This window comes from Chenopodium album, chromosome 9 (genome assembly GCF_948465745.1).
Source record: "Chenopodium album chromosome 9, dcCheAlbu1.1, whole genome shotgun sequence".
NCBI classification, from domain to species: domain Eukaryota; kingdom Viridiplantae; phylum Streptophyta; class Magnoliopsida; order Caryophyllales; family Amaranthaceae; genus Chenopodium; species Chenopodium album.
Window position 1 is genome coordinate 15,418,341 of NC_137842.1, and position 11,774 is coordinate 15,430,114.

The 11,774-nt window shown below is 35.7% G+C and overlaps 1 protein-coding gene across 1 annotated transcript; it reads right to left on the reverse strand.

The window, feature by feature from the left end:
• Positions 1-6,118: 6,118 nt before the first annotated feature.
• LOC145558427 (ran-binding protein 1 homolog b-like) lies at positions 6,119-10,355 on the reverse strand. Its single transcript, XM_081619668.1, has 4 exons — positions 10,117-10,355; positions 9,714-9,865; positions 9,464-9,589; positions 6,119-6,771 (listed from the first exon to the last, which is right to left on the reverse strand). Exons 1-4 carry the CDS (start codon positions 10,260-10,262, stop codon positions 6,461-6,463), a joined length of 735 nt encoding a protein of 244 aa, XP_081475794.1. The 5' UTR covers positions 10,263-10,355; the 3' UTR covers positions 6,119-6,460.
• Positions 10,356-11,774: the final 1,419 nt, after the last annotated feature.

The following is an 11,774-nucleotide window of genomic DNA, read 5'->3' on the forward strand; positions in this document are numbered from 1 at the left end:
CCCATAGATCATTGGGCCGCATATAAGGCTCAAACCAGGCCCAGTTTAGTAATTTGGCCATAACTTCCTCAATATTCATCGGAATTGGGCTTATAATATATCGTTGGAAAGCTCTTTTCAAGCCCTATCCAACTACACTACTATTGGACCCATATAATGGACCAACCAAAATGGATTGGCTGTTTTCTTAAAATAGGTTTTAAAAAACAGAGAAAAGAGAAAAGAAATTAAAACTATCTGCAACACTAGACTTACCACACTTTCACTTCATTCGATTACGATTCGACATGAAAGGTACTCATCACCGGGTTTGGTTTTGGGGAGACACAAATGGGTGTCTACACTTGCCTTAGTAGCTCAAGTGTTCCTTGAAGCTAAAACCAGGGTATGTGCAAGGCATGTATATTGCAACTTCAGAACTACTGTTTTTGTGGAAGATTAGAGTTCAGAAAGAAGTTTTGGAGAATAGCAAAAGGCAACACTGAAAATGACTTCAACGCAAACATTGAGCACATGAGGGCTATTTCTAAGGATGCAACAGTAGATCTCTTGAAAAGAAACTACAAGAAAAGGTGCAGGGCTTATTATTCACCATCATCATCATGTTGTGACAGTGTTGACAACAACATGAGTGAGGCGTTTCATGCTTTTATCCTCAACTCAAGGCATAAGCCTATTATTACCATGCTGGAGGATATAAGGGAAGGCATTATGGAGAGGCTGCACAACAAAAAGGACCAGATCAAGAAGAAAGAAATAAGCTTATGTCCTAGAATTCAACAGAAACTTGAAAGGCATAAAATTTGGGCAAGAGGATGGAATGCTTATTGGGATGGTGGTTTCTGCTATGGTGTGAGAGAAGGAGCAACACATGATAAGTTTATTGTCAACATGGAACAAGGACTTGTAGTTGTTAGGCATGGAAAATAAGTGGAATACCATGCAAACATGTCATAGTTGCTGTTTGGAACAAGGCAGACACACCAAAGCCCTATGTCAGTCATTACTTCACCAAAACCACTTACTTCAAGGCTTATGACTACTTTTTGGAGCCTTTAAATGGACCTAAAAAATAGCCAGTCTCATATGGCATTATCATTGCTCCAAAGTTGAAGAAAGTGATGGGCATACCCAAAACAAAGAGAAGACTTCAAGTTGGAGAAGTCACAACAACTGGGAAGCTGAAAAAGAAGAAGGATTCTGTTATGACCTATAGTCTGTGTGGTGTGCAAGGACACAATAAAAGGGGCTGCAAAAATGTAGCTTATGGAATACCAGCAACCAACACCCAGCAAGAAGAACAACCCTCAGAACAAGCACCAAGGACTACTGAACTCCCAATGCACATGAGGGGAGTGGGTGTTTACACTTACCCAAATGGTTGCTCCACATATGTGTTTTTATTTTTCATCTTGAACCATTTATAAAATGTTTAACCGGCTAACAAATTGTATTTTTACTCTGTTATTCTATGGCCATAGGGAGGTGCTCAAAATCAGAGAGAAACTCAAACTCATAGTGTGCAGAGGGCCTTTTTATTCAGATTATGAAGGTGAACAAACAGTTTACTCATTCAATACTCAAGAATTTTCTTCCAATCAACCAAGTCAGCAAACCCAACAACCAAAATCAATTTCAAGTCAAGCACTATAGGTCACTTATGCAAACCACTGTTACTCCTGCTACAAATTTTAGAGAACTTTAAAAATTTTATTAATTATATTCCAATGCTGATTTTACAGGAACTAGCTAAGAAAAAGAGAGGGAGAAATGCATGGCATTGAACAACAGGTACAACAACTAATCATCATGAGTGCAATCACTAATTCACAAAATTACAAAATACCAACCACATAAAATAGTCAGCATAATTACAATAACCCACAAGTGACAATTAAACCCAACAGTCATCCTAGCTGCTCTCTTCATCTTCAGCATAGTGTAATTGATGAATCACATTTATATAGGATATATAGGCACATTTATGCTAAGTTTATAGTTGCTTTTTAGGTCTTTTAGTCGCTTTTTAGGTCGTAAATACATAAGTTGTTTGTTTTGTACTCTATTACGCTCCGTTTGTGTTTTTCTTAATGTTTTAGGTTATTTGATAGACATTTGGATGCTTTCGTAGTGTTTGGAGTTGATTCGGATGATATTTGGATGGAAGTCGATTAATTGAGTTTATAAATCAAAGATCCCACGTTCGTGGATGTTGATATTGAGATTTATATGCATGAGGAATGAATATAGCATCCACAAGGGTTGTTATGCACGGAATTGAATTTGAGTTAGAAACGAAGTTAAACGATGTTTTACAAAGTGGCAAAACAGACCTTTGCTCACTCTTTTGATCATAACTTGAGTTCTACATATTGGATTGAAGCGATTCAAATTGCGTTGGAAACTAGACTTGAAAAGATTTCCAACTATAGGTCACACGCCCCTATAAGCTTCCTAAAACGTGACATATAGCTCCTGAAAGAAGAGCCTGCGAACCAGCGGACAACCAGCACCCGCAGCTCGACGAGCAACATATGGAGGAGCTACTGGTCAGCCCGCTGGGTACCCAGCGCCCGCTGGTTCGAGCGTGTGCAGCAGCAACATGCCTCGTCTTTGGGCTTCACCTTCATGTCTTCACAAGTCTTCATCGACTACGATTCTTTCAATCAATCAACCATTGGATCACTTTTATTAATTTATTTTTCTTATCTTCTATCTTTATTTTAATTATCTTTAGATTAGTTTTAGGATATTATAAATACTCAAGGGATATTATTTTTCCCTTATGCCTTTTTATGTTTTTTATCAGTTTACGTTCTTTTGAGTTTTCTCCCTAGCCCTAGTTTTTCATGGTCAACTCCATGGATTCTCCATGGATTGTTCTTGAGCTTATTAATTTTATTCATTGAGGTAATTTTATTTCTTTATTTTAATTATGCTTTCTTTATTATTTCTAGTTTTTATTATTTATTTTATGTTTGAGGAGTTTATTTCTAGGGTTTGGGAATCCATGTTTATATTATGAATCTTGATTGATAATTTTAATATTTTGATTATTGATTTCTCTAATTGATAGTGTTTTATTGTTAATCTTGCAACCTGATCAATTGTTTGATTAATTATTGTTAATAACAGTTTGAATCGAAAGATCTTACTTTTAGAGGCTTACCTACAATTAGCAATTCTGATTATGTTAGCGACCGAACTACATATGTTGAATTGAGAGCGTTCAGACCCAACCGTAGGCTTAGCAATTGCTCTAGATAATTGATTGATTGAATTGTTATTGATATTTGATAGATTTAGAACTATAAGCATGGTGAACCATAACCCTAGGTCTTTTTATCAATTGTTTTATTCCTATTTTAATTTAGACTACTTCCCTATCCCAATTTCGTGACATATTTTAGTTTCTGCAATTTCTTAGAGGTTAGATTGAATACCATCTCCCTGTGGATTCGACCCTACTTACCCTACTACATTGTTAGTTGGTTTTGTTATGAATTTATTTTTGACAGGTGTACGACGACCTATTAGTAATCTGCCTTCACTTTACTAAAATATTGGTTTTCTTGACTCAGTTCTTTTCTCATGGTGATCAATTCGTCCTTCAACTTCTGCTTTTCCTGCATCAAACCTAGTATCACTTCAGTCTGCCACTATATAGGGTCTTCACTTTCAACCCGTTTGAAAAATTTACAGCCTCTCTTCTCAATTTCAGCATCATAGTCAGGGCAGGCCAAAAACCTCCTCCCTGGGTTGTCTTTAGTCCAAGCCCTGGTCTCCGATACCAACAATCCACAATGACACTTCATAGGACTTCCACTTACATAGCCAACACTAAGCCTTGACATTCTGCTCAAATTAAAACATTGATGCATGGTTAATACTATTTAAAGGTTCATTGCAAACACTAATTTTTTTACCTGATCCACATAATTAAGCTCAAGAAGATAATTGTTGCTGCTGTATGTGTGGCTGCTACTTCAACTCAGGAACAAGAATTTCAAGAATTATTTGTAGTAGCATAACAAAATTATAAAGCTTTTGATCGCAAACAACTTATTTATATGATTGATGCATTGTAACGACTACTTTTTTAATTGTCTGACATTATTGTACATTCCAATGCAGATAATGTATTTTTCCTTTAAGTTTATGAAATGGTGGTGACCGGTTTTCATAGGTTAACTTTTAGGCAATCCAAACTTTAGTACCCAAATTGCAACATCCCAAACTTTGGTACTCAATCTGCAACAATGGCCATACTTTAGTACCCAACTTATACATTTACTCGACGGCGATGGGGGCAAAGGGATCCAACGCTGGTGGTGGGGGTGGTGGCTAGGTTATGATTTTAGGGTTTTTTATTTTAATTTTTTTATATTGTTATTTTTCTTTTTTTAATTCATTAGATAATTGACATGTGTACAGTGATGTTTTTTGGATGGCATCAATTAAGTAATGGTGATATTCATTTTTTTTTTTTTTTTTGGAGTTAGAATACTTCCTCCGTTTTTCTTTTATTGCACCATAAGGACTTTTACACTATTCACTTAATCTTCTTTGACCATCTTTTGTGATTTATCCATTAGGAAAAACATAGTCATGTAGGATCTAGTTAGTTTCATCTCAAAATCTACTTATCAAATATCATTTTTTTATGATTTTTATAAAAGTATAATTAAAGATATTAGGGCTTGTTCTCATGCGTTGAAATTCAGTTCAGTTGGCTCAATTCAGTTCAGTTCAGTTCAGCTCCTAATTTCCTTCTCTTATAAAATTAACATTTCAGTTCAGTTCAGTTCAGCTCAGTTCAGTTCAGCTGAATTCAGTCAATGAGAACAGGCCCTTAATAGCCAAAGTAATGCATTGACAAGCGTGAAACACCTTATGGTGCAATAAAAAAATAACAGAGGAAGTATAAGTTTTAAATTTTGTGGTGTTATAATCAAATTTCTGAGAATTTGTTGGTGTTATAAGTCAAAAAAATCCTAATCTATAAGACATAATATAATCAAGTGGGTCATGTTAGATTCTTCTCTTTTTTATTTTATTAATATCAAGTTTTTATAATTTTTACCCATATAGAAATTGAGCTATATACATTTTAAGACACGTCTTGAATGTCGTAAAAAGTCAAATAGGCCAAAAAAAAAAAATAGGGAACAAAGGGAATAAGATTTAGCACTCATATGGAAACTTGTTAGAATCGTCTCAACGGATACTTTTCAAATATCAAATTCGTATAATTTAGACTTGTCGATAATTATATATATTATTAGTCAAAGTTATGCATTGACAATTGTACCGGTTAATTTGAGGCACTAATAAAAATAAAAACAAAGGAGCAGCATTTTGCTTGCTTGCAAAAACAGATATATAGTACAAGTGCCAACAAGGCACGTCATATGGGCGAATGGGAAGATGCCACATATCCCTATCAACGAATCTAGAAAAAAAAAAATCGTTTTTTTTTTTAAATGTTGGCTATTTTCAGTTTAAAAAATCACGAATAATAACATTTGCAAGTGATTTGTTATACATTCCTAAAAGAATACCAAATTAGGAAAGATTACATGTTTATTCTTAACTTTAAGCCTTACATAGCGTTACCCATATTTTTATGATAATTATAAAATAGTATAAGTTAAAAAAAAATCATGACAAACGTACGATTAAGTGTAATTAATACTAATGGCCTAATGGGTCGACCACAAGGATTCAAATTGCCCTCAATTCCTCAAATAAGCAGCATATATTTGTCCCTGAACCAAAACATGACCATTGAGCCAGGTTGACCGCAGATATTCAAAATTCAAATTGCCCTCGGCACAAATAAACCTGTTTTGAAGAAATCTTAAAATTTGATTACTTGGAAATATTGTTCCTGAACCAGAAATGACCAGTTGGGCAAAACTGTACTTTAAACCCCAGTTCAAGAATCAGGATCATATATAGAGGACTTCCAGTATAATATTTAGATTTATATTTCACACTATACATTTTTTTTTTGTTTTTTGCAGTGTAGAATTTCATTAGAAAATAGAAATATATCAATATAAAGATGTAGACATAGATATTAGCTAAACCTCACATAAGCAAATTGTGAGTGACCTTGAACAAAAAACTTTTTTTGTAGAGCATTTTCATACACGGACAGCCAAAAACACGCCAACACACCCAGTACAAATTTAAGTATATAAGAAAAAGAACACTTTCTAAGCGCCTCAACATAAAACCCAGATTAAAATCAATAAATATTCCTCGACACCCAAATAGACAAAGACCAAACACCAACAGACTCTACTGAAAGACGACCCATTTGGTCCCAAGAATAGATGCTGACCAAAATAATTACTACCAAAATATTTGCGCCCAATAAAGCACAGACAAGGAGCTTGAAATACTATGCAATGATTGATGTGATGGTACCGATGAAAATTGGTAGACACTAAAATCAAGCGCTGGAATCCTCACCCTTCTTCTCCACATCATCCTTCTTAGCCTCGGTTTCTGTCACCTCTGCTGGTGCAGCTGCTTCTTTAGCTGGAGAAGCTGCTTCTTTAGCTGGAGAAGCTTCTTCTTTGGCAGGAGTAGCCTCTTCCTTGGCAGGAGAAGCTTCTTCCTCTGAGGCTTTGTCCTTGCTTTTCTCTTCTCCAACACTCAGTTTCTCAAGAGCTTCAGCAGTCTCAGAAGCGTCTGTGTTCTCCTCCTGCTTCTTTTGTGATTCAGCAACCTCTTGGAACATCTCCATGAAAGATTTGTTATCTGATCATAAAACAGTAACATGATTAATTATAATGTACAAGGAAAATCCTAAATATACAAAGTCCGGACTACTTTGAAACAACCAGTATTTCACCTAGTAACCAGCCAAAACAAGATAAATTGCACATTTGCACAGAATACAATATAATAAAGGAAAATTTAACACTAATAATCCAAACCTTTGCCCCATTCTCCCATAATAATCCAACCTTTCGATTAACCCTGAATAATCCTAAGTTTACTACTTATTATCTTATACCAAGCCTATATGTCAACTTCAAGTAACTCCATTTCAAGCTTCTAGCCATTAACAATGGCTCCTTCACCTCCCTGAAACTTCCCGCCACCACCTCACTTCACCATCAACCTACCACATTTCCCCATCAACCAGCCCACTACCTTTTCCTCTCCCTGACAATCAGCTTGCTATGTGCCACCCCCTTGTAATCAGCCTGCAACTCAGCCATCCACCACCACAACCACTTACCCCACACCCCACTCCTACCCAGACTCGAAACCACCAACCTCACCTAGCCAAAACCACCAATCCCACCCCCACGGCCTCATCCATACCCCGAAACCACCAACCCATCTTCACCCATGCCCCGAAACGGCGAAACCCCAACTCCACCAACCCAGAACCCAAACCCCAACCTCCACCATTTCCCTTCTCTTCCCTCTTTATCAATTGAATTTGATGCTGAATTGGGGGTAGTCGTACATCGAAGATGTTGTGGGTGTTGTTTGCATTGTTATGGGTTGGTTGTTGTGTTGAGGTGGTTGTAGGTGGTGGCCCCGTGTATTGTGATGAGTGGTTTTGGTGGCTGATAATGGAGGAAAGGGAAAGGAGTGAAAAACAAGCAGGATAAGCAAGAGAGAATTTTTTATTTTATTTTAAATTCAATTAAAAAAAATTAAACAATAAGAAAATGCCACTTGGAAGGTAACCTGTTACAAAGGGTAAGATGTCCTGCTAGGGTTGTTGGAAGAAAATAAGTAGTAAACTTAGAATTATTCAGGGTTAATCGAAAGGTTGGATTATTTTGGGTGAATTAAGCAAAGATTGGACTAGTCTTGTTAAATTTTCCTATAATAAATGATATTCAAATGCATTGTCTATGACAACTATAAAACAACCCAAATTTTTACCCAATAACATAACCATAACACTAAAAATAGAGAAATGGAAAGGAAAACAAATTTAGACTTGCAAACTGTGATTGTTGCTCAAAATAAAATCAAATTACACTGGACAAATACGTATATATCCAAAAGCTCGAGCTAGAACAAGCAGCCAAGAAACAGTAAGCACCAATCTGAAATAAAATAAATGAAAACTTTCTGCTGAACTATGTTAGGGTATATAACAAAGTTGGCCCCTCAAAACATTACTAAACAAAGAAAACACCACATCCGAGAGAAGGATGTATATGTCCAAAGTATGCTATAGAGGTCATAATTAATCTTTATACAAGTGCCAAAATATTAAGAAACCCAGAACAGAAGCACTTTCACTTGTTCTCTATATACTGCTGATAAATATTGATCAATGAAGAACCATATACATGGCTTAAGAAAATGTAAAAAAGATGCAGCCTATCAACAACAAATCAGAACCAATGAGGCTAAAACATATGAAAGATAATAGAGATAAGATCTGACAAATTCATACTTCATCTTTTTCTAGATTAATTGCAATGTTTGATAATTTATGGACATCAATGCAAAAGGACCTTTAAAATCTCTAATTACATAATAATAAAAACCGTAAAAAGTTGATGTTTAGAAGTTACACATTGAGACAAATCTAACAAATTTCAATTGATAACTTTCAATTATAAATCAGAGATTTAGTGCAATCAAAGGTAGTCAAGTTTAAGCCCCTCACAAAGAAAAGGTTGCAACTAAAACAAAATAGATCAAGTATCACATAAATAATGTTGCAAGCACAAATCCACTTTACAGCTAATGTTTAAGCATGTTAAAGTGTAGCTTATTTGTTGCCATCCAATGTACATACATCATGATCAAGATATCTCTAAAACTCCAATTGATTACCACTGTCCATAAACTATGTATGTAATCCAACAGCAAAAAGATGATAACATAAGCATCCATTCTTCTGTTATGGAGTCCAATTATTTCTTAATTGTATCCCACTAAGTTATTTCTAATTTGGAACACACTAAGTTAAATCCACAAGTACTCAAAATTTATTCTAGTTTTTTTTTATATATATAGGTTCATTAAATTACCTAAACAATGGTTTTGTAATTTTGAGTTTTTGACATAAGAACTAGACAATAGAAAACCCAAAATCCTTGAGCTTGGTCAAAATAATAAAAGCCCTGATTCATCATCATTCTATATTCCTATATTCTAGGATATGAGTTCAAAGTTTACTTTTTTTTTATTTTTAGAAACATAAGCTCAAAGTTTAGATTACCCTCATAGTATCCAACTTGCAATAAACATAAACAAATAATGAGATGAGATACATTAGACATGCTAAGAGATAGCAACAAATAACAAATTCACTAATCAACTAAGACCCAGAAACACTCCCAATCAAGAACACACACTATCAATTAATAGTGACGAAGAATCACAACAAGAATATTGGACCGGTGGCATGGACTAATAAACAGGCGTGTAAATACGGAGTAATAACAATTAAACCAAATTTACTCACTCTCAATCGATGCAAATCGAATACAGAACATCTCCTCCTTCAACTCTCCATCAGCATAATCACTAGCAACCCACACACAAGATTTTTCATTCCCGGCATGCTCTTGAACCGTCATACCCGCAATAACTACAAATAAAAATTGATCATTCTTAGAAAAAAAAACTCATTAATTCAAGCAATTTCACACAGTAATTATACAAGAAAACAAAATCCAGAACAATTAACAAATGATAGAAATAAAGTCACATACTCAGATGATTAGCACAGATCTTAAGAGTTTTAGATTGCCGCATAACCAATCGAACTTTCCCAGAAACCTTATGCTTTAGAAACTTCACTGTACCAGTACCCCTTTCTTTCCATTGATTTCCTTCTTTATCAAATCTGTAAAGCTTCGCTTTTCTAATAACAATTCCAAAACACAAACAATTAGAAATAATAAAACATCACAATAACCGTAGAAAGCCGAACATATCCCTAAATTAGTGGCAAAATTCAAAGATTGGATCAATAAATGCATTGAAAACAACAATTGAAGAGCACCCAATTAAAAACAACACAAAACCCTAAAAATCAGGGCAAAAAAAAACCTGGGATTGTGGCAAAATTCAACAATCAAATCAACAAAAATCATAAAGAAGTGAGAAAATTACAGATCGAGGAGGGCATCTTCGTCTTCTTCACCAGTGGTGATAGCGACCTCTTCAAGCTTAACGATGGGGGCAATTTGGGCACCAGTGTCTTCTTCTTCGGCGGGAGCGTGCTCGTCGTCTCTGTGCTCAGGATCTACTGACGCCATTGTTATACTGTGTTGAGAGTGTTGTGGTGTGGGAGGAGAGGGAGGGAGAGAGAGAGAGAGAGAGAGAGAGAGAGAACGGCAGAAGAGAATGAATAGTCGAGATGAGAAATGAAGGAGAAAAGAAGGGTTTTCTTTAGCTTCAACTTTATATAGATGCATAAAGGTTGGATTGCTAGTTAAGCTTCAATTAAGGGATTACCATTCATTCACCGCTTAAGGTGTCAATTCGGGTAATTGGTTCAACCTCGGTTGGGTCTAGTTAGGCAAGGATGGTCTAATTTGGATTTGAGTTAGGTTGAAGCTTAATTCTTAATTCCAACACCTTAAGGAGTTAAAACTACCTACACCCATTTCAAAATGGGTCGGGACTACCCTCATTAATCAGTCTGATATACATATAGGTGGCAAAATAGGTAATTTTTGCAACTTTTTTTAAAAAGTAAAAATAAAATAGAATAAATCAAATATTCAAATCTAGCATACCAGCTATCACAGCTCACAACCAGTCAACGACTACCACCCGAAATCCATCACAGATTCACAGCCACCCCGTTGGTCTTCTTGTCGATCAACAACAGACATATGCGTTCCACCGACATCTTCTTTTCTCAAGAACAATGACTCCAACACTGCTTCACGGCCCTAATATCAAAGAGTGTAAAATTAGGGACATATTAACTCTTAGGGAAAGCATCGTATTCGCGGCTCTCAACAACATGGTTAGGAAGAACTTTGAACAGTCAGAGTAAGACATTGATTACGTGGTTGTGATGTGAAAAGGGAGGAAGACATGATTATATTTACATATTAGTCCCCAAATTTATTCCAAAATATGCCAAAATACCCGCCTCGTTACCTTATAATTCCTCTTTCAAAACGGTGTATTTAACTTCATCCCACTAATCACAGTAACTACCCATTTACCTCATTAACCGTAATTGCTACAAATTAACTGCCCACAAAGATATACGAAAAAAAAAAAAAAAAAAACCTTCTTTTCAATTCATTTTCTCTCTTTTCGACTTTCCTCTTCATTAACAATTTCAAACATAATCACGCTAAATTGGTAGAAAATTACTACAAGTACTCCAACTATCTAACATTCTGGACTTCGAAGGCAAGGTTTTGGTGGCTGCTACAAGAAGGTGTCGTGCATTCTAGACTCCATAAATTGCTGAAGCAAAGGCTCTGCTATTTGCTCTGAAACTCGGTAAGAGGTATGGCTTTCCGGAGATCATATTGGAGTCGGACTGCAAAGTGGTGATTGATAGGTTGTCAAGAGCTTCACTGTCAGTGGAGCTTGATTCAGTTCTTGGGGATATCTTAGAGCTATGTACTAGCTTCGTGTCCGTCTCTTGGTCACATGTTAAGCGTGATGGAAATTGTGTCGTGCAAAATCTAGCGAAATTAGTTCCTTTCGGTTATGAACAAATTTGGGAAAATCATTGTCCCCAAGATGTTTCTTTTTATGTTCTCATGGACTCTTTGTCCCCCTTGATTAATTAATGGAAC